The sequence below is a fragment of the Schistocerca gregaria genome, chromosome 1 (assembly GCF_023897955.1).
Source record: "Schistocerca gregaria isolate iqSchGreg1 chromosome 1, iqSchGreg1.2, whole genome shotgun sequence".
NCBI classification, from domain to species: Eukaryota; Metazoa; Arthropoda; class Insecta; order Orthoptera; family Acrididae; genus Schistocerca; species Schistocerca gregaria.
This window is the reverse complement of record NC_064920.1, coordinates 626,875,345-626,899,871: the sequence shown is the minus strand read 5'-3', so window position 1 is coordinate 626,899,871 and position 24,527 is coordinate 626,875,345. Positions and strand designations below refer to the sequence as shown.

The following is a 24,527-nucleotide window of genomic DNA, read 5'->3' as shown; positions in this document are numbered from 1 at the left end:
TCTGAGAGGCAGCATTATCGTGATGCAATTTCCACTAGTGGTTTTGTTGCAACTCTGGTCATTTTCTTCGGACTGCTTCACGCAAACGGCTCATAATTTCCGGGTACTATTCCTTATTGATCATACGACCGACCATACGGTAGGAACTCATGATGCACTATCCCATTGTAGTTGAATAAAACAGTGTGAAGAACCTTCATATGTGATGAAATTTGTCCATTTTTATTAGGTCTTGGCTCTTCAGGCAGCTTCCATTGGGACGATTGGACCTTGGTTTCGAAGTCATACTCGTATACTCATGTTTCGTCACCTATAATAACTTTCTTTAGAAGTTCTGAATCGTTGTCTGTTCCGTTCAGCGACTCCTGAGTTATGTCTACGCGATGCCATTTTTGGTCGAAATTCAGCAATTTCGGAAAAAAAACTGTGCTGCTACATGTTTTATACCCAAAACATCTAAAAAAACTGCTTGGCATGAGCCAAAGGATATGTCGGCATTATTAGCAATCGCTCAGATGGTGATTAGGCGATTTTTCAGAACCCTTTTCTTTCCTTTTTCCTCGTTGTCGTCAGTAATTGATGTGCTAGGTTGTCCAGGGTGGTCGTCGTCTTTAACGCCTTTTCGTCTCTCTTTGAAATGTTGTACCAGTCGTAAACCCTTGTCTTAATCACAACAGATTTGCCAAAAGCCACAGTCAAAGTTTCACTTTATTCCATTTTCCACGGAAAATTAAATTGAAATTCTTTGACAATCAGAACAAAATGCCTCGGACCTTTGGAGGTGACGGAGTCCCACCTCTAACTGACAAACCAGGGACTCCTAAGATACGACTTGGCAAACAAATAGTTATGAGATGGGGAGAAGGTAGAGCTGGCAGAGGCTGCAAGTAAGATGGGGCTGGACGTTTTAGCTGTTAGTGACATTCGGGTAAGGGGTGAGAAGGAAGAGGAAGGGGGAGAATACAAGGTCTACCTGTCAGGAGTCAAAGCAGGAATAGCACAATGGGGTGTAGGGCGTTACATCAGGAAAGAAATGGAACCCAGCGTAGTTGCAATAAGGTATGTAAACGAACGACTGATGTAGATAGATTTGACAGTGTCACTGATGTGGATAGATTTGACAGTGTCTAGCAATAAAATTAGGATTGTGTCAGTATATTAGCATTGTGAAGGGACAGATCAAGATAAGATGGGTAGTTTTTATGAGGCACTCAGTGATGTAGTTGTTGACAGTGTTCTGCTCATGTGGGATTTTAATGCCAGGATTGGAAATCGAACAGAAGGGTATGAAAAGGTTATGGGTAAATTTGGAGAGGATATGGAGGCCAACAGGAACGGAAAACAACTCCTGGATTTCTGTGCCAGTATGGGCTTAGTAATCACAAACTCCTTTTTTAAACATAAGAACATTCACCGGTATACTTGGGAACCAGATCTGTCATTGACTATATAATAACAGATCAGGAATTCAGGAAGGTTGTGGGGGACCCACGCGTATTCAGGGGATTCTTTGATGACACTGATCATTATTTAATCTGCAGTGAAATTGGGATTGTGAGACCGAAAGTGCAGGAGGTCAGGTCCATATGTAGGAGGATAAGAGTGGAGAAACTTCAGGATAAGGAAATCAGGCACAAGTACATGACAGCGATCTCAGAAAGGTACCAGTTAGTTGAATGTAGACAATTACAGTCATTGGAAAAGGAATGGACAAGGTACAGGGACACAGTACTAGAAGTGGCTAAAGAATGTCTTGGAACAGTAGTGTGTGAAAGTAGGATGAAGCAAAGCTTGGTGGAATGACACAGTCAAGGAAGCCTGTAAAAGGAAAAAGAAGGCGTATCAAAAATGGCCACATACTGGAACTCAGGTAGACAGAGAAAGTTATGTTGAAGAAAGAAACAAAGCCAAACAGATAATTGCAGCACCCAAGAAGAAATCTTGGGAAGACTTTGGAAACAGGTTGGAGACTATGGGTCAAGCTGCTGGAAAACCATTCTGGAGTGTAATTAGCAGTCTTCGAAAGGGAGGTAAGAAGGAAATGACAAGTATTTTGGACAGGTCAGGAAAACTGCTGGTGAATCCTGTGGATGCCTTGGGCAGATGGAGAGAATATTTTGAATAGTTGCTCAATGTAGGTGAAAATACCATCAGTAATATTTCAGATTTCGAGGTAGAATGGGATAGGAATGATGATGGAAATAGGACCACATTTGAGGAAGTGGAGAAAATGGTCAGTAGATTGCAGTGCAATAAAGCAGCTGGGGTGGATGAAATTAAGTCAGAACTCATCAAATACAGTGGAATGTCAGGTCTATGTCAGGTCTTAAATGGCTACACAGGATAATTGAAATGGCCTGGGAGTCGGGACAGGTTCCATCAGACTGGACAAAAGCAGTAATCACACCAATCTTTAAACATGGAAACAGAAAAGATTGTAACAACTACAGAGGTATCTCTTTAAACAGCGTTGTGGGTAAAATCTTCTCAGGTTTTGTTGAAAGGAAAGTGCGAGTATTAGTTGAGGACCAATTGGATGAAAATCAGTGTGGGTTTAGGCCTCTTAGAGGTTGTCAGGACCAGATCTTTAGCTTACGGCAAATAATGGAGAAGTGTTATGAGTGGAACAGGGAATTGTATCCATGCTTTATAGATCTAGAAAAGGCATATGACGGGGTTCCTAGGAGGAAGTTATTGTCTGTTCTACGAGATTATGGAATAGGAGGAAAACTTTTGCAAGCAATTAATGGTCTTTACATGGATAGTCATGCAGCAGTTAGACTTCACGGTAAATTGAGTCCATGGTTCAGAGTAGTTTCAGGGGTAAGATAAGACTGCAACCTGTCTCCACTACTGTTCATATTATTTATGGATCATATGTTGAAAACAATAGACTGGCTGGGTGAGATTAAGATATGTGAACACAAAATAAGCAGTCTTGCATATGCGGATGACTTAGTTGTGATGGCAGATTCAATTGAAAGTTTGCAAAGTAATATTTCAGAGCTAGATCAGAAATGTAAGGACTATGGTATGAAGATTAGCATCTCCAAAACGAAAGTAATGTCAATGGAAAAGAAATATAAACGGATTGAGTGCCAAATAGGAGGAACAAAGTTAGAACAGGTGGACGGTTTCAAGTACTTAGGATGCATATTCTCACAGGATGGCAACTTAGTGAGAGAACTGGAAGCAAGGTGTAGCAAAGCCAATGCAGTGAGCGATCAGCTACGATCTACTCTCTTCTGCAAGAAGGAAGTCAGTACCAAGACTAAGTTATCTGTGCACCGTTCAATCTTTCGACCAACTTTGTTGTATGGGAGCGAAAGCTGGGTGGATTCAGGTTACCTTATCAACAAGGTTGAGGTTACGGATATGAAAGTAGCTAGGATGATTGCAGGCACTAGTAGATGGGAACAATGGCAGGAGGGTGTCCACAATGAGGAAATCAAAGAAAAACTGGGAATGAACTCTATAGATGTAGCAGTCAGGGCGAACAGGCTTAGATGGTGGGGTCATGTTACACGTATGGGAGAAGCAAGGTTACCCAAGAGACTCATGGGTTCAGCAGTAGAGGGTAGGAGGAGTCGGGGCAGACCACGGAGAAGGTACCTGGATTCGATTAAGAATGATATTGAAGTAATAGGTTTAACATCAGAAGAGGCACCAATGTTAGCACTGAATAGGGGAACATGGAGGAATTTTATAAGGGGGCTATGCTCCAGACTGAACGCTGAAAGGCATAACCAGTCTCAAATGATGATGATGATGATGATGATGAATTCTTTGATCCATCTTTTTCGAAAATAAAAATTCGCTGAGCCCTTCGACTGTCAAATTACTTATTTAAAAAAATGCAAAGATCAGCAGGAAAAAATATACCAACAAGGTAAAAAAACTGTAAATCGAATGTGTGAGGGCAGTGAATTTAAAAAAATTCCGTTACTTTTTATCAGGCCACAAATGTATTCCATGAGGTGACGGGATGGAAAGTGTCAGTCACGATATATCGGGAACGGCATTGACATGAAGAAAGCACGCTCAGTAGCGATACATGAAGACGGTAAAGGCGATCGGAGGAAAAGGAAAGAAAGGTGCATAAAGTGCGTAGATATTGTCCTGTATGTTAAAACACAAGCAAAAAAACATTCGCAAGCAATGCATCTAGGAAACTAACTATAATGGTACCTTTTGTAATATGTGCAAGTCTAAATCCCATCTTTGTACTGATTGTTTTAATAAACTTCATTAAAATCACCCATTTGTTTTTTAACGTTATTGCTGCCGTCCCCATGCGCGGATGTCGTCCAAATGAAAAGTACACATTCAGTCACCCCGCCCAAACGAAGAGACCATTGTCAGTAAGGAAAATGCTGGAAAGATTCCATGAAAGCGCACGTCCGGTTTCTTTCCAGTCTTCTCTAGTCCGAGCTTGTGGTCCGTCTCTGATGACGTTGTTGTCCTTCCTTTCGCACCTTGTCTTCCGGAATCCGGCAACAAACTTTTGTTGTCCTTCCTTTCGCACCTTGTCTTCCAGAATCCGGCAACAAACTTTCTTCTCCAATGTATCATTCATTCGGCTGATTCCAACTCCCAGCCACTTTCATCTCAGTTTCATTACATCCTTAATTAAATCTTCGACTCTATTCTGTGCTTCCTACTCATTCCTCCGGTCACTTCCAAAAATTCTAGCGGGCAACTCCTAATTGCCCACTAAGCAATCATCGGTATCTGAATGGTTTTCGCATTACAAATCCATATGTCCATGCCGTGGGTCGAAACTTGTAATACTGACTGAAAGCTTTTCTCTCAAGAATAGCAGATGTTAGTTTTGAAAATCCAAATTTTATTTACCGAATGTATTCCTCGACATTTCTGTTTATTTTTTCCCCTGCCCATTCACTTGTTTATAACTCAATTGTTAATATGTATGTTATTATTTTAGTTGTATTGTTATTGATGATCAGACTGTTAAAAACTTTCTCTAGTAAGTTCTTCAGTTCTATGTAGGATTGGATTAGTGTCGGAAACGTTAAGCTTTTTCGAAATTAGAATTTTTCTGAAGGTTGTATTGAAACATCCTTCACACTAAATGATACTATGATACTTTACTTAATATAATTATAAAACTCAATTTCCGTAAGAATATTCTTTTGTCGTAAGAATATTCTCCCATTGACTTTCTTACGCGTTTTTTTCCACCACCTGCGTTCTGATCATTTACAGTTTTGGAAAGTTGTAAAACCATGGTATGTAGAACGCATGTGTTATGAAAAGCTTTAATCGGTCAGTCGCGAGAAATTTTACTAAAAAACTTTTCTTTAAGTTATTAAGTTAAAGGTCCGAACAGAATAGGTCTACATACAAATAGTAGTTCAACCTTTAGTGAACTCTGTGTGGGTCCAACACTTGATGTGATACTGAACTCAGAGTTCTTCAAAGGTTTGATTGATCGAACCATTATAAGGATTCCTTTTCGTCTCATTTATGTCGAAACTTTTTGATACTTGCCAAAAGACATAAAATGTTAATCCGAATGTACCACTTTGGTAGTTAACATTCCCCTTTTAGTTACTTGGGACAGACATCATTACAGCCTACAATGTGGAGAAATAATATTGTTTGTGTCTAAAAGATACAATAAAGATAATTTTATGTGGTCTAACGGCACGTTGTAATCCTTTTAATTGGACGCCTGTTCGGTGACCTATCCCAGTAATCCTAGAGGGAAAAGGGACCTACATTGTAATGTTGAATTCGGACCACGTTCTGTTCCTGGCAAATCTCCGCATCATTGAGAGGTAATAGCTAGATCAATTGCAGACTGAAAAAGTCAGGAGTCCGACCACGATTTGATCCCACAACTATTCACTTTCTAGCCATTCACTTTACCACTAGACCATCAGGCTTGATTCAGAGATACCCTGAAATGCAATAGTACTTATTTGCCAACAAAACACAACACTCCACATTATGTTCATGCACTGAAAATACTCACTAGAAACAGATGACTTGTCTCTCTGAAACCAAGTTTGATTCAAAATTGTGTGCACAGGTCTTGCTCCTCCATTAGTTAATGATGCAGTGGCATGACAGGTGCTTCCACTAGCACAATCACATAGAACTTGTTCAATGTAGACTACTGTCTGATACTACTCTACCTTCGCCTGTATTCTTCAGTGCAGAGACGATCCTAGGCTAAGCTTCTCTGGGGTGCAAAAACTGATTGATTGATTGATTGATTTCTTTATTTATCCATGTAACAATTTACATTGTGTGGATGTTGTCAGCAAAACCATACAATACAATATACCTACAATTTATACACATAAAATTAATATTTACACACATTTTTAAAGTATCTTACATTAGTTTTGTACCCTTATGTAATTTTCTTATAGTACTGTACAATTCTGGATTTCGTATTATAATTATTTCCTCATGTATTACAATGCAGGCTACCTTAATTACACTACATGTTTTAATTCAGATAGTCCGTTACTGTGTAATAACTTTTATTTAATAAAAAAAATTTTAGTTTTGTTTTGAACTGTCCAATTGTGTCAATATCTTTTATATTTTGGGGTAATTTATTATATAATTTAACAGCATTGTACAACAAGCTCTACTGAGTTTTAACATTATTTTTCCTCTCTAGATGCAGATTGTATTGGTTTCTAGTTTCATAGCTGTGTACTAAAGAATTTTTAACATAGCAGTCAATATTTTTTTAAATACATAATACTAAAAAATGTATTCACAGGGGACAGTTAGGATTTCCAGCTTTTGGAAATATTCAAGGCAGTGAGCCTTACTGACACTCTTCGTTATTATACGAATTGCTCTTTTCTGTAATTTGAAAACTATTTGAATATTTTTACTGTTGACTCCCCAAAATATTATTCCATAGGTAACAACAGAGTGGACACACATCACCCAGTCCCCTGCTGGGAATCAAACTTGGGCCCCCTGCGTGGTAGGTGGTAATGCTACCACTATGCTACAGAGGCAGACAAGAATGGGAAGAATGATTGTCTGAATACTTGGGTGCATGCAATTATTATTCTAATCTTATCCTCATAATTCCTGTGTTAGTGATATGTAGGGGATTGTACTGTATCCCTAGAGTAATCATTTAAAGCCAGTTCTTGAAACTTTTTAATAGACTTTCTCAGGATAGCTAATGTCTGTGAGTCTGTCATTTTTGTTCTTTCAGTATATCTGTGACTTTTTCCCATGGATTAAGCAAATGGTATTGTCAAAATCTTAAAAAAAAGATTTTTTGTGTTTGGAGGAGCATCTTGTCACCCCAACTTAATTTCTACCTTTTCTCTTTCTTATTCTTATTCTTTTTCTTTTTGTTGTTCATTAACATATGATGTGCTAGGCTATTAGTGCACTGAGAATTCATTATTAATTGATTATTATGGGGGATATTTATTACGAACATATCACTTCCCATCTTGAATTCATGCAACATGATTTAAACGCTGTGACCATAGTATGTGAGGTATGCAAAACCTATACTTTCTCAAGTTAAGAGATAATGTACCTTTATGTATCTTTAGTTACATAATTTACATATAGATCTACATCTACATCTATACTCTACAAGCCATCCTGAGGTGCATGGCAGAGGGTAAGCCCCATTGTACCAGTTATTAGGGTTTCTTCCTGTTCCATTCACATGTGGAGCATGGGAAGATTGATTGTTTGAATGCCTTTGTGTGTGTAGTAATTATTCCAACCTTATTCTCACAATCCCTATGTGAGTGATACATACGGGGATACTTTCTCAGAATAGTTTACTTCTACCTTCAAGAGTCTTCCAGTTCAGTTACTTCAGTATCTCTGTGGCACTCTCCCATGCATTAAAAAACCTGTGACTATTTGTACTGCCCTTCTCTGTATATGTTGAATATTCCATGTTAATCCTATTTGGTACGGGTCCCACATTAAGCCTTATTCTAGGATAGGTCACACGAGTGATTTGTTAGCAATCTTCTTTGTATACTGATTGCATTTACTCAGTATTCTATTAAGAAACTGAAGTCTACCACCTGTTTTACCCATGACTGAGCCTATGTGATGGTTCCATTTCGTATTGTTGCCGAGTGTTACACCCAGGGGTTTGTATGAGCTGGACAATTCCAACAGTGACTCACTAATATTATATTCATCGGATACTATGGTTTTTTTGTTGTTGTTTTTGTTTTGTTTTGTGAATTGCACAGTTTTATATTTCTAAACTTTTAAAGCATGATGCCACTTTCTGCATGACTTTGAAATCTTACCAAGATCTGACTGAATATATACACAGCTTCTTTCAGATAGTACTTCATTAAAAATAACTGCATCATTTGCAAAAAGCCTCATGTTACTCTTCATATTGTCTGCGAGGTCATTAATATACAACATGAACAGCTCAGGTCCCAACATACTTCCCTGGGGTACACGTGAAGTTACTTCTACATCTGACTATTCTTTTCCATCCAAGATAACATTCTGTGTCCATCACAACAAAAATTCCTCAATCCAGTTACAAATTTTAATTGATATCCCATATGATCGAACTTATGACAGTAAGCACAGATGTGGTACTGAGTTAAATGCTTTTCAGAAATCAATAAATACTACATCTACCTGATTGTCTTGTTACTAAGCTTTCAGTAAGCCATGTGAAAAAAATGCAAGCTGGGTTTCACATGATGTATGTTTTCAGAATCTCACTGGTTGGCATTGAGGAGGTCATTCTGTTCAAGTTATTTCATTACATTTGAGCTCAGAATATGTTCTAAGGTTCTACAAGAAGTTTATGTCAGGGATATTGGACAGTAGTTTTATGGATCACTTCTACTACCCTTCTTGTAGACAGATAGGCATTTTTTCAAGAACTGGACACAGTTCTTTGTTCAAGGGACCTATGACAGATTATAGTTAGAAGAGGGACTAACTCAGCTGCAAATTCACTATAGAACCTGACAGGGATTTCATCGGGCCCTGGAGCTTTGTTCAGTTTTAATGATTTCAGCTGTTTCTCAACACAAATACTTGTTTCATTCATCTCTTCAGTGTAACAAGGATTAAGTTGGGGCAGTTCTCCTGGGTTTTATGTTGTAAAGGAACACTTGAAAATGGAGTCAAGTATTTCAGATTTTCTTTGCTACCCTCAATTTAAGCTCCTGTCTCATTCGCTAGGAACTGGACTCTGACTTTTGTGCAATTAATGGCCTTTGCATACAAGTAGAATTTATTTGGGTTTATGAAAGATCATTTGATAATATTCTGCTATAATAGTCATTGAAGGCATCACGGATTGCTCTCTTGAAAGCCAAATGCATTTCATTCAATATCCCTCTACCTGTAACCCTATGTTTTTGTTTTTTTTTAACCTATTATGCTGTAATTTCTATTCCTCTAAAAGTTTCTTTACAGTGACTGTACACCATGGACATTCCTTCCCATTGTGGACTGTTCTGCTAGGAACAAGTCTATCCAGTGCATGGTCAACTCATCTTTTAAACATGAGCCATAGTTCCTTTACATGCTCCTGCACAACTGACTTTTTATCTAGTTTACTGAGCCTATATATCTTTCTGCTTGTTGTAGTCATCCTTTTTACTTTGGTAAACATTGTTGCCACAACTGCATCATGGTTACTATTACCAGTTTCAACAGGGACATCCTCAAAGAAATCAGGTTTATTTGGCGCCATTAGATCAAATGTTTCCATCGCGAGTAGGATCCCTGACTGTTCTAGGTATTTAGTACTGTTTCACAGGATGTCTTGTCTTACCTACCACTAACAAAACTGTAATTTTTCTGGTTAATTGTTGGATGATTAAAGTCCCCACCAATGATTACAGTATGACTGGGAAACTTATGAACAAGTGAACTGAGGGTTTCTCTAAAGTTTTCACTTACATAAGCAGTCAAGTCTGGTTGGCAATAGAGGGATCCAATTATCGTTTTATGCCCACGCTTGATACTGAGTCTTGGCCAAGCAATCTCACATGCAGCTTCAATTTCTGTCTTGGTGGATTTGAGTTTCTAGTCTACTGCAACAAATATACTGCCTCCATTTCCCATTTGCCTATCCTTTAGATACACACTGAAATTTTCCCCAAAAATCTCCCTTATGTATTGTATATTTCTTCTCTGTGTGAGATAAAGTTTTATAAAATACATGCAACAATAACTAAAATTTTGTGGCATTTTGCTACAAGGAGTTGTGCTAATAACTCTATAACAGTACTCACTGCAGGTTTCATGCACTTGTCTTCTGAATGAAAAAGACCATAATTTGATTACTAGCCAATCTGTTGTTATGGGATTTGTCTTAATTTTGTTGAGCTGTAATGCCTGCAATATGTTGTACTGTAGTCATTGCTTTGCTAGTGGCTCCATAATATACTTCCTGCTGTTCTTGAGCCTTGTAATACTTGTTCATGTAATATGTAATAGTCCCCGGTTTCACATTTTATTTTTTTTTAATTTTTTCCCTAGCTTGGTGAACCAGGTTCTGGATTGCGCCCAAGGGGAAAAATTCAAGATTTCTACCAACTTCGGGCAGAATGTCTTGAAAAAGGAAAATTATTTGAAGATCCACAATTCCCTGCAGAGGATTCATCCATATTTTTCAGCAAAAAGCCAAAATGGCCCATACAGTGGATGCGACCAAAGGTAAGAAAATGTGCTTCAGAGATCAGAAATTTGTCTGACAGTGCTTGTTATGGTTAAGAACATTTCTACCCAAAGTAGAAGCTGTCTATAAATATCAATTATTTGAAAACTTGCTGGTTGATCTTGGCTCTTTGAATTTTATGCTATGAATGTTGTGATGTCCTACACACCTCACCTTACTATGACAAGAATTTTCCCATTCAGATATACATATTAGATTATTTTTATTTTAGTCAGAAATCTGTTAGAGAGCTAGTTTTAAGTCCATGTAATTGTTGCAGCATCCCAAACGCAAATTATTGATAGCAAATTTTAATTGTTTTTTGTCTAGTCATCACCAGCAGAAGGAGTATCTGGCAATTTCTCCTTTTTCGTGATTGATTGAACACAAAGTTAATAAAAGAAGTGACATTTCATTTATAATTAATTTGCTGTAGATTAAATCTTGTTGTTTTAAAAGGTATTTTCCCATGTTGATCCTTTAAAAAATGTGATGTAAAAGGACATGGTATAATGGAACTGGTATTCCAGCCTTCTAACATTTGAATTATTAGTATTGTTGTTGCTTCATTTCCACATCAAAAATAAAGGGCCATTTGAGAATATTTTTTCACACAAACAACATATCTTTTGGTGGCCCCTCACTCAACTATGCTTTCCTTGGGCTTTTATTCATTTTAGTCATGTACAACATGGTTGAGGGGACCTAAGCACATTTTGTTCTGATATAAGATGACATCTAATGTATTAATATCATCCAAGATGTACAGGTCAGACAGGGTCTGTACCATGGCCGACAAGATCTCTTGATCTTGGTCCTTCAGATTTTCCTGTATAAGATCATCTGAGAAGTGAGAAGGTTAAAGAACTGGAGCAGATAATTGCACAGTCAGTGGTGTCTTAAAGAATTCATAACTCACTGCAGAGATGATTGTAGCACTTCCTGTAAATGTGGCAACATGCTGAAGTAGTATTGTATCTGCAGTTAAGGTAGACTTGGGTAAACTTTAAGGACAGATAGATGGGGATTTAAGTAGAAAATTTAGATTTCTAGTACAAAGGAACGTCAAAAAATACAAAAAATTATTTACACATTATCATGGCAGACAAGTAATTTTTTACTGAATGCTTCAAAGTGACTCAGATGCATGATGCCATTTTTCAAAATAGTCACCAAGTCCCTGTAAAAAATGGTCAGATTATTCTACCAATCATTGAATTCCTCAATGATAGAAATACACTGCTTGGTCACAGAGCCAATTAAGAACCACTGTGTGTATGTCCTCATCCTTGAAAAGACTTCCCTCCCTCCCCCCCCCCCTCCCCCCAGATGTTCTTTCAGCTTACCAAAAAGATGGAAATCATGTGGTGCAAAAGATGGACCATATGATGGATTAGACCTTGGTCAAATGGTTAGGTCCCATGTCACCATGGCTGGACATGGCATTGCATTTGGTCCATATACTGCCAGAATTTCATTGTGAATTGGCATACAGTTTAGATATTTTTTGCAATGAAGAGTCCACTCAGCCAACTCTAACTCATGCTGCCAGCATCAAATGACAATCCAGCAACTGGCCAATGCAGGTACAACCTACTCCTCCATAAAGTAAGATGCCCCACAGAATAACAGACATTTGGAGGACAGAGGACAATACACCAGTCTGTTTTCTCTTAGAGGCTATGGACATGTTGTGCACTAATGCAGAGAAAGATGACTATTATGCCACAAGACATCAACCATCACAACAATTCTATTGATGCCAATCAACTGCAGACAATTATAGTTGACATGTGGGCAGAAGTCTATCACCATATCCTGAGCCAGATTGACCTGTGGACAGAAGTCCATCACCATACCCTGAGCCAGGTCATTCTCCAACACCCCGTGGGCATTCCCTATTACTGTACGGAGGCACTAGCCACTCACCTAGCCGCTGAATTCAGGAAAACCAAGCAAGGTGACCATCTATGGAGGTGAAACCACCACAGATGAAAATCCTTCAGGGGCAACAGTTATCAAGATGACGGGAAATCTCACTGATGTTCATAATCAATGACCAATCAGTCCAAGTGCTAACTGACTCAAGGGTTACTTCTTCTCTAACATCAAATGCTTATCATTGCCAATTATAAAAGACCATGTTCTCTGATATGGAAGTGATGGTGATGAAGGTCAAAAATAGATATGTGTATTGCAAGAATAACTGCAGTAGAAAGGTACTGCCAAAACGCCAATAGGATTATACTTGACAAAGGAACAGCATTGGCAAGTATAGTCATTCTGTGCCACTTTCCAGATGCTCTCAAATCCAGAGTGAAGAAAAAGCAGACCAAGGGTCCATGATAGAACACCTTATCGACATTGCGGATAACCTGCGAAGTAGCCAAGACTCACATAGTATTACCATTTGAACAACAGATAATCTGGGAGGAAGTGGAGAAAATGCTGCAAGATGGCATCATTGAACCTTCAGAGAGTCATTGGTCCTCTCCGATGGTCCTTGTAAGAAAGAAGGGTGGCATACAGTGTTTCTTCATTGACTACAGATGACTAAACAAAATCATGAAGAGAAATGTCTATCCACTGCTGTGCATTGGTGGCACCCTGGACTGGTTGAAAGGAGCAGAGAACTTCTCAACTATGGACATCCAGACAGTCTACGTGGCTAACCAGGAAAAAACTGCTTCCGTAAATCTTGATGCCCTCTATGAGTTCAGAGTTATGCCATTTTTGCTATGTAATACTTTAGCCATCTTCAAATGTATGGTAGACAATGTGCTTCAACACCTTTAATGTATGAGGTTTCCCTACTGCCTGGATGACATTATTATTTGTTCAAAAACATTTGAAAAACATCTAAGCCAATTGACAACCATGTTGAAGTGAGCTCAGACAGTAGGTCTCTGTCTGAATAAATGGCAGTGGAGTCTGTATTGATGCAGAAAAAATAAGAACACATACAGGTTTTCCTGCTCCTCAGCACATTTGTGATGTGGGAAGTTTGCTCGGAATGTGCTTGTACTAAGGGTGATTCATAAAGGACTTGTGTATGAAGAGGTATCCCTCATAAGATGTAGTACAGGGAGGTGTCAAACGTTTATGAAATGAGGTGCAAGAAAGAGTTATCCTTGCTCTTAAGGAGAAGATAACATCCTTTTCAATTTTAGCATTGTATGATGAGAATACTCAGGCAGAACTTCATCCCTGTCCTAGCAGTTTTGGGATAGTACCAGTTCTAGTAAATGTCCAGGAAGGTGTTGAAAAGGGACGGCTTATGCTTCCAGAATATTCTCCAAGAAGAAGTACCTCACAACCAAGAAATAGTGCATTGCAGTTGTTTGGACTATCAGCAAATTCCAGCTGTTTGGTTGTGACAGACCATTTACCATTGTGACAGATCACTATATTCTATGCTGACAGACTACCCTGAATGATCTGTTGGATCAATTGGTCAAAAGCACACTCAGGCATCAGGAGTACATTGTACAATGTGTGCAATAATCAATGCAAACACAAGGATGATAACCACTTTTCAAGAAATCCTTTGTCAGAACACAGCTGTGGGAACAAAATCTCAGTCACTGCTGCATTAAATGACATTGCTGCTGAAGAGAGGGAAGATCCGGCATTGCTCAAAATCACAGAAGCCTTGAAGAATAGGAGCCGATCAAAGGAGAATACTGAGTAACAAACAGAACAATTTATAAGTGGAACTATGATCCGATGGGGCAGAGATGGATGCTCATCATCTCATCTCATATGCAGCCAGTGATCCTGAAATATTTCCATGACACTCAAATATCTGGTCACCTGGGATTTGTGAAGAAACTTAACAGAATCAGGTGTGGGTAGCACTGGTCAGATCTCTATCAGTCCATTAGACACTGCACTTCTAATGCCAGTGACAGAAGTACATCCTGCAATTACCTCTGGGAAATCTTGTACCAACCCCAGCAGTGCCATTCCCCCAAATTGAAATTGACTTCTTGGGGGATACCCAGAGTCAATAACAGGGACTCAATGGACAATAGTCTGCACTGACAATCTCACCTGATATGTTGCTAACAAACCTGTTTCAACTGTCAAAGCTCCAGAAATTGCAAAGTTCCTTGTAGAACATATTATTTTGAAGTGCAGAGCGTACCATGTGATGATTTCTAATCATGTAAAAGTTTTCTAGTCAAGAGGAGTATCAGAGGTAACTTCAAGTTGTGGCATCACCCACAGAATGACAACTGCCTACTATCCACAGATGAATGATATTACAGAATGCATTAATAACATGCTGCCAGATATGCTCTCCATGTTGAACATTTTCATACAACACAGCGAAACAAGATGTTGGAAGCTTCATGCTATTCTTTTTGCTCCATAGTTGTGGGGCTGAAACAACAGTGGGTATACTACACTGACAACCGGTCAGTACTCAGGATGACTACATGAAACATCTCATAAACAAGACTGAAGAAGAAAGGCAGCTGGCTCACAAGTGGACCCTGGATGCCCATAGAAAAGACTGAGACAGCCATAACACCAAGCACTGGCCAGAGATGGGGAAACATACAAAAACAGAGAGAAAAGGAGGATGGTGGGAGGAGAATGATCATAAAAAAGTAAAAATAAAAAAATTAAGTAAATAAAACATAATAAATAAAAAGTAATAGTTATAATGAAAATAGATTGGGGGGGAGGGGGGGTTCAGCCAGTTTAGTAACAACTTTAAAATAAGCATTGCACCAACCCTCCCGATGGGGCACACGTATCTGCAGCTCACTCAGTAGGCAAATGGAGGCAGTGGAGTACCTACTATTTGTGCCTTATTCTGTCACATGTACACAACCTTTCTCACTGATTTAATGACTCATTCAAATAGCTTAAATGCAACACCTCAAGGGAAGGATGTAATTTTTAACATGTACAGTAAAATTAATACATTTTGATGAATGGCATGTATTTTAAAGGCAGTTTGGTTTAAGAAAACTAACTTTAAAATAAATAAAAAAATAGTCAAAATAAATTTTTTGATGTCCTTCATTGCTATAGTTACCTCCTGACATGCTTTTCAGTGTATTAACAAGATATTGTGCAACTTCATTGGCTATCCAAGACTTACAGCATCTAGAAGATGAACTGAAATTATTTATCAATCCATTTTCAGTTGTAACATATACCATAAAGTTTTAAATGCAATTAAGAGTGACTGATTTATAAAATGGCACTCTGCTATAGGATGGGTATTACGACAGCATAATTTTTTCATTCATTTTTTTCAATGGTCTTGTGGTGTTCATGTAGAAGAGGTTTCCTGGCTACACAGAAATGCAGCTGACTTTAAGCCTATGGGTCAACATTTTGTTGTGACCAATTTATTCTGTCATGAGATAAAACTGTAGGGAAGTCAGGGCTTCATGATCCAATACTGGTGAGTTTTCTGTGTCTTGCAGCAACATGACAGAAAACATTTTATTAAAACGGTAGGGAAGTCAGGGCTTCATGATCCAATACTGGTGAGTTTTCTGTGTGTTGCAGCAACATGACAGAAAACATTTTATCACTTATGAATGCAAAGAAATGTCAGATTACACAAATCTGATGTTTGTAATTTTTCCTTAGATCAAATTTTTCTGTTAAAACACACCCTGTTGCAATTCTATTTGCTTAGTAATGATCAACTTAGTTGCTGGTAATGTCGTGTTCGAGGTGTTGACTGATGCAGCACATGCAACCCATTTGACCACTCCTGCCCACGGGTGCCTAGCTCCTTGACTGCCTATGCGTTACCAGTTTCCCCTCTCCTGCCCACCTCTGCTTGCAGACGTTCAGCTGGCTTTGAGACAATACTTGAGCTGGAACTACACATTCTACATTGTGACTCAAGGGGTCTGAGTGTTTACTACATCAAATGAGCTAATGGGATCCTCACACCCAATACTTATTTCCCTGAATTCTAGAGATGGGAAATTGCCCTTCAGCATATCCTATTATTCCAGTAGTTTCCTGTACTTAGCTACTGTTATCATATAATCCCTCCCCCACCCCCCGCATTTTTCATTGTTCTTAGCTCTTCCTTATCATTACTACTTTTTTATTTATTATGTCTTATTTACTTTTTTCTTCATTGCTTTTTTACTTTTTCATGTTCATTTCCCTCTACCCTCTCTCTCTTTGCTTTTTATCCACCTCTTTAATTGCACTAATCATTTCATTTCTCTTCTTCTTAATCCATTCAGACTTGTCACTCAGTCATCATCAGCTCTGAACTGAAGCTTGAACACTGCTTATCAATGAACTATGTTCTACTTCCTACTCTCCTTGATATTTCCTGCTTCATTTTTGTCTTCCCTGGTCTCCAACACAGATGGGTCCCTCTCATTCTGGGGTCTGAGTGCTCTGCTCTTTCTAACCTCCCCCAAATGATCACTCTTTTTCTCTCTGAGGAAGTAACTAATAGTTCCAAAAGCTAGGATAGTTATGTCAATTGAATTATCAGTCTATGAACATCCAAAAATTTATTTTTCACCGTGTTTGATAACTTAATGTTTACAGTTGTGCCCATTGATGGCAAAATGTTAAAATTGTGCAGTTAAACTGTGAAGTTTTCTAATAAACAAGCCTTATTATTTAATTAAATGAACAACATGATTACAGTTGATGCTTCACATAGCTGGTACAAATGGAACAAAATGGGAAAAGTAACATGTCTATGTTCAAAGCTGTGTCAGTGACACTAGAGCCATTCTAAAATTATATCCTTGTATTGTTGTAAATCTCTTAGGAGTGACTATAATATCAGCCCTCTGAAAAAAGGAATATGTGTGTGTGTGTGTGTGTGTGTGTGTGTGTGTGTGTGTGTGTGTGTGTGTGTGTGTTTGTGTGTATCTAAAGCTCAGCTCTTTGTTTGTGTGCCTGTGTTCTTCCTAATACTTCCTCAGTGTAGTCAGTATTACTACATCAAAATTATGTTATCAGAGTGAAGAACAGTTTTGATAAGTTCAATATTTTTTCCAGGAAATAGTGTCACTACCAAGATTGTTTGTGGAAGGAGCATCTCGATTTGATGTGAAACAAGGGGAATTAGGTAAGATAGCTTGTAAATCTGTGAGTATATATAGCCACTTTACAGTGCGTGGTAGAGGATACTTTGTATTAATACTACTGATTTCCTATAATAAGCTATTTGCATATTGAAAGAGAAAAAGGGAAATGAACAACGTAACACCTTACAACTCTGTGATGTTCATACAAAGCAGTGAGGCTTATTATTGATACCAGGATACAATGTTTTAAGAACAAGCTAAAAGGGGTGGTACAGGACGAAATACATACAATAAGAAATGGTCATGTGAAATTCCATGTATTCCACAGTAAATTTGTATCAATATTTAAAATTAATTTTCCTAAAATATTGTTCACACAGTCCACCGAAAAGCAAGTAAGTCATGGGTAATGAAAGGGAATAAAATATAATGCGAAAGGAAATGGGAATTTATACAAAGGCCAGAACAAGTCATGATCTGACATTACTTGTATTCTACAAAAAATACTGTTATATTTTAAGAAAAGTCATTAAAAGATGATAAATACACATTCATTACTGAAATTAATAATTCTTATAATAAGATTTAAAATACATAGGATATTGTGAACTATGAGACAGAACAACCAGTTTGTGTACAAAATACTGTCATAATTAAACTAAATGTCAGTGCTGTGACTGATAATTCACAAGTTGCAAGTATTTTTATCAATCACTTTCTATGTAGCAGCAAAAATAGTATTAAATGAAGTAGCAAAAGAATATATTAAAAATATCGATCCATGTAACTTTAAGCAACAGGAATTAGGGGGTGGACAAGAGGAAATGCGTGTTTTTTAAACTGCTAGTACTCGGTGATGAGTGGGGGTATTGACGTTGAGTGACCATTGGCAGAAAGTCCAGACAATGTAGTTTCAGTTTCATGGAGGATTTGAATGTATTGCATCATGTGATTGTGGTCAAACAGTTTTTTAGCAACAATGATTCTGTGATCACAGTTCAACGCTTTTTCTGCAGGATGTCAAGCTGCAGTGACAGATCAAACCACTAAACTCCAATGGGCTGCAGCTTAAAAGTACTGGATCTGTGAAGACTAAGAAATAGCTGGGCTTCCCATTGAGTCTGAACTCCAGAAAACATAGACAGAGTGCAATGGCAACCCTTACTAGTATGAAACTATCTGCTAAGTGACAGGCTGTATCACAGGGTATGTCAAGTCATTCACTTCACAGCATCTTACATGACAGTCTCAAATTATACCGTCCACAGCTTGTGGTCTCGCAGTCATGTTCTCGCTTCCCGAGCACGGGTTCTCGGGTTCGATTCCCGGCAGAGTCAGGGATTTTCACCTGCCTTGAGATGACTGGTTGTTTGTGTTGTCCTCATCATTTCATCATAATTCATGAAATTAACTAGTTTGGATTGAGCAAAGGTTGGTAATTTGTACGGGCACTGATAACTGCGCAATTGAGCGCACCACAACCCAAATATCATCATCATCATCATCATCATCATCATCATCAAATTATACCCACAGAAAATAATGATTGTCTAGTGCAGAGAATTTTGTGTCTTATGGAAGGAAGATTGGTTTTAACATACAATCAACATCGAAGCCATTAGTGACAGAGCACAAGCTTGGATTGTGTCAGGGGTGGGGAAGGAAATCAGGTGTACCCTTTCAGTGGAACCATCCTTGCATTTGTCTGGAGTGATGTAGGGAAATCATGGAAGACTTAAATCTGGATGGCCGGATGTAGGGTTCAACTGTTGTCTTCGTGAATGCAAGTCCGGTGTGCTAACAACTGCACCACCTCACTTGTTTGGCATAATGGATGCTATTCTTATGAAAGATGTAGATGCCCAGTACTCAAGAGTGATGGAGCCCATTTTCATCTGGATGGTTGTGGTAATGTACAGTACTGTTAGTACTGGGTGTTGGACAACCCACATGAACTACATAAAAAATCTCTCCACAGCTCAAAGTAACAGTGTGGTGTGGTATCTCCAAGATATGGGTTATTGGACCTTAAGTTTTTGAAGAGTGAGGAAAAATGGTTACCGTGACATCAGTTTGCTATGCCAAAATGTTAAATAATTTTCAAGGACTTGAAAAGCACCAAGTGAACATGAGATAAATGTGGTTCCGACAGGATGGTGTCACAGCTCATGTGGCAACAGCATCCATGGATGTTGTTTGACAAGTTTTACCAGAACATGTAATTTCATGATATGATGATGTTCCTTGGGCCCCAGACTCACCCAGTCTATCGATCTGTGACTTCTTTTTGTGTGGCTACTTGAAATCATGAGTGTACATGAACAAGCCATGCACAATCAATTACCTCAAGATTTCCATTCGTCAGGAAATAGTAGCTGTGCCGAATGAAATTTTGGAGAAAGATGTGTGTAACTTTCAGGATAGGATCCAAATTTGTGTCTGGTAGTAAAGACGTCAACTCAACAATTGAGGTATGTAAATTTCAAAAATGCAATAAAAGTGCTATTACTAAATGCAAAAAAATAAAACCAGGTTTCAGTGTTCAATAGTAAAACCATGAAAAACTGCCTATTGGCTTCTGTCTCGGGTTCTTCGACCAACGTTCATCTAAAGATTTTACTGACGTTTTGCCAGCACGAGTGGCTGGCATTGTCAAACCTTCACCCTTCATTGCTGGTGGTGAAGCTTTGACAATGCCAGCCACTCATGTGGCAAAATGTCAGTAAAATCATTAGATGAATGTTGGCCGAAGAGCCCAAGTCAGGAGCCAATAGGCAGTTTGTCAACAAGTGGCCACGAAAGCCTTAACAATTTAGTAAAACCATGCATTTCCTCTACTCCATCCTGTTTCACAAATATTGTCTGAACATAATACAATAATGAAAGTTTTTAAAAACAAAAGCTTCTGTGGTGTTGATGTAATTTCAAACAGAATTCTTAAGAATTTTTCAAACATAATAAGTAATGTCCTTAGTGATATATGTAATGCATCACTGGCATAGAAAATATTTGCAGACACTGCCATTTTTAAACTTCTTTATAAAGAAGATGACAAGAAAAAGTTAAGTAGTTATTGTTGAGTTTCCTTACTGATGTCTTGCTTAAAAATATTTCCACATTTAATTAGAAACAATTTATTTAGCACATCACAGTTTGGATTCTAGAAGGTTTGTTTGACTGAGAATGTCATTTATACATTATCTCAGCAACTATTACAATTGTTAAACAATAAAATGTCAGTCTGTGTTGTGTGTGTGTGTGTGTGTGTGTGTGTGTGTGTGTGTGTGTGTGTGTGTGTGTGTGTGTGTGTGTTTTGTCTTTCCAAGGCATTTGATTGAATAGCTCATGTTAAGGCATTTGATTGAATAGCTCATGTTACTCTTTTAGAAAAACTTAACTTTCATTAAACTGATGACTTTATGAACAACTGGTGTAAATCATACCTAACAAAAAGAATACAGTAAGTTCCACTGAATAGTTCAAACACTTTTAGAAGAAGAGAAAATGTAAGAGGCTGGGGACACATCAGAGAGCGAGTCCCACAAGGTTCAATATTGAGTCCACTCCTATTCCTTATATGTGTGGATTACCTTCCACTTAACATTCACCAAGCACAATTGGTACTTTTTGTAGATATTGCTGTCATAATAAATTCCATTAGAGAGAAAGTAACAGAAGAAATTATTAACTTTTTTTTCAGAGATTTACTAAGTGGTTCTCTGAAAATGGACACTCTCAAAATTTTCAGTAAAAATGCTATATTCAATTCTGTGTAACAAACAGAGTCTTATCAACAATTGATGCAGCACATGAGGAGGAGTCAGTAAATTTTTGGGTGTAAATATTGAATAAAACTTGAACTGGAAGAAGCGTACTACTGAACTGCTCGAACAGTTAACCCTTTAACTGCTCTGGACGTGTTAATGTGAGCACCTTGTACCTGTCCCTGTGTGATCTGAACGTGTTTACGTGCGCCACCAGTACTTCTACCTGGTACTCTGGATGTGTCTACATGTAGACATATTCCACTAACCTTCCTTGTGTGATGTGATGTGCTCAAAGGAGAAGAGCAAACGAACAACAGGGCAATCCCTGTCACATCTAGAAATGAAAACTTTCCCACAGACAAAAGAGGATGGGGCTATTCAAGCAGAGCTGAATAAACCCGAACAGGTGAATGGTACTGGCTGTTTGTTTATGTGGTTGATTGGGTGTTTGAATGATCAGCATTGTTATAATTATTAGCAAAATCCATAGATCCAGACTCCAAGAGTGGAATTAAGCAACTAACAGGAGTAATGGGTAAGAAAGATAACATATTATCTTCTCAGTGTATCCAAAAAATGAAATTTTGACAGAGAATTTTTGCCAGAATGCTACAGTACTAAGGGCCAGTTGTATAGCCCCGGTTAGCAGCTGCTGAAGTTTTGTTCTTGGAATAGCTTGGAAAACACATTGTATGAACATGTAATAAGGCCTAACCGGAGAATAAATGTGGGATAACTGAACCAGTGATTATGGCAGGGTTAGTGAAATTAACCAGAGAATAAGATTTGACAGTGGTAGGAATAGTTACAGAATTAGTGTTGGCAAGATTATTGTTAGAATGAGGATGGAGAAGAAATGAGAACATCACACAAATTATATGAAACAATATGACGAATACAAATTTATATAAAAATTTCATGCTACTACTTTTTGATCTCATGCTTGAGAAATTGGAGCATATGAATGAAATGTGGAACTATTTCCCAACATAAAACTTTTCGTTTGTAAAAGGCCAGGCATTTGATATTGATGCATCAAGAATTATATTCTGTCATGTTTTTTATGTAAATGAGGTACATAACAATGACCATTTGTGCCAAAACAGTGTTGCTTATTTGGTATGTGTTACAATTGCTGCAATATTAGAAAGACCCATTTCAAAGTTGTTAGTTAATAGGCAATGCAGAGCACAAACTTTCTGAAGAGTTCCTATTCTCCTGGTCACAAATAATCCCAAGCAGTATTAACTGTGAATTTTTTTTATGGAGGTAGGATGTCAAACCAGCTGTATGACCTTATAATTTCCACTGTCCTGAATACAGGTTTGATGGATTCCATTACAAAATATACACATTTGAATTCCACAGAGTGAAGTACAGTGACATGCAATAGAAGAATTCTGCATGAAGAAGTGTGTCACTGCTCTTTGGCACACTTAAGACCATATAACATGTATTAAATTTCCTCAAACATATATTTTTTTATATATCAAACTCTTCAGAAATTATTTAATTGGAGATAGAAAAAAATCTATTCACCAAGTGGTGACAGAACACACACATAAAAGACTGTTGTAATTGGCAAGCTTTCAGAGACAGTGGCTCCTTCTTCAGGCAGAAGGTTTGAAGGGGAAGGAAGAAGGGTGAAGGAAAAGGACTGGAGAGTTCTAGGAAAATGGGTAGATTTTGGAAAAATCACCCAGAACCATGGGTCTGGGGAGACTTACCATATGGGATGAGAAGGAAAGACTGTTTGCTGGGGACTTCATTCGATGAGATTTAAAATCCTGAGAGCTTAAAGGTGGAAGTCAGGGTAATACACAGACAAATTTTGCTGCCTAAACATCATGCATAGGTTAATAAGAGTGAAAAGTTAAGTGCATTGTAGGTGTCAGAGATAGGAAGGCAGAGTGTCTACAACCCAGGACAATCGGGAGATCTGGGAAAAACCCAGAAATTTTTTCATCTGGGAGAAAACCGGGAAAAACTCGGGAATTTGTTTTTTGAATTCCAGAAATTTTTCATTGTTTTTGTTCTCAGTTAAATTTTTGTAATTTTGACTGATAAGAACCAATACTCTAACAAAGGATATTACTGTATCCTGCTACTGCAGAATAATACTGCAGCCCTAAAATGTGAACGAGAGAAAAAACTAAAATAAAACTTAAATTTCAAAGGACATGCATCATATACAGCAACAAAACACAGTGCTCATACAAGCATCTGTCAACAGCAAAATGTGTCAAGAGCTTTAGGAAGGCTATGCAATGGTTTGTAACAACAAATTGCATCCGATGAGCATGACGTCACAACTGTTAACATTAGATTTGTTTTAGCAGTTACGAGTGGGGTCCAGAGCATGTTGGTCTATCGATTATTCATATGACTTTGAAACATGTACCTGTCGGTTTTTGAACATTGTTGAATACATTCTAAGTTGATTTCTGAATGAATCGTAAGATGATTTGTGAATGTGTGCATAGTGTACGTGATGTCACTGTCAGTGGAATCCTCGTCACATCTAGAAATAAACTTTCCTGCAGACAAAAGGGGCTATACAAGCTGAGCAGAGTATAGCCGAACAAAAGAATTATATTCTGCGGTGTTATAAAAATGACCATTTCTGCCAAAACAGTCTTGTTTATTTGGCGTGTGTTACACCTGCTGCAGTATTATAAAGGCCTATTTTGTTTGATCTCACAGACAGTGACAAAATATAGGTAAGCAGGTCGAGAAACCACACCAGTCTTGGGCTTATTTGTGATTACAGCTTTTTCAGTATTAGACAACGACAGTTCGATTTTTCAAGTAGCAAAACGTTTGACGAACTTTGATGAGGTAAGAGATTCTTTCGCAGAAAGGAAAGCATGCCATGTAAAGCTGTAGCAAGATTAGAGAAAAAAAATTCTAGGAACTAAGGATTGAAGAAATATGTACTGTCTTGCTTGTCTCTTCTCTTTAGCGGCTTTATGTATCCTATACTTAATTTTACGTCACACAAAGCAGCAAGTTGTTAGCTAAAAGGGAGTAAAGAGT

The 24,527-nt window shown here is 38.0% G+C and overlaps 1 protein-coding gene across 2 annotated transcripts in view; it reads left to right on the top strand.

Moving 5' to 3' along the window:
- Positions 1 to 24,527, top strand: part of LOC126359629 (calpain-A-like) — a 198,969-nt gene that overhangs the window by 53,003 nt on the left and 121,439 nt on the right. For both annotated transcript variants that reach the window (XM_050007646.1, XM_050007647.1), the window contains exons 2-3: positions 10,507 to 10,683; positions 17,696 to 17,765. In XM_050007646.1, coding sequence (XP_049863603.1) covers positions 10,507 to 10,683; positions 17,696 to 17,765 — 247 coding nt within the window. The remainder of the gene's footprint in view (positions 1 to 10,506; positions 10,684 to 17,695; positions 17,766 to 24,527) is intronic.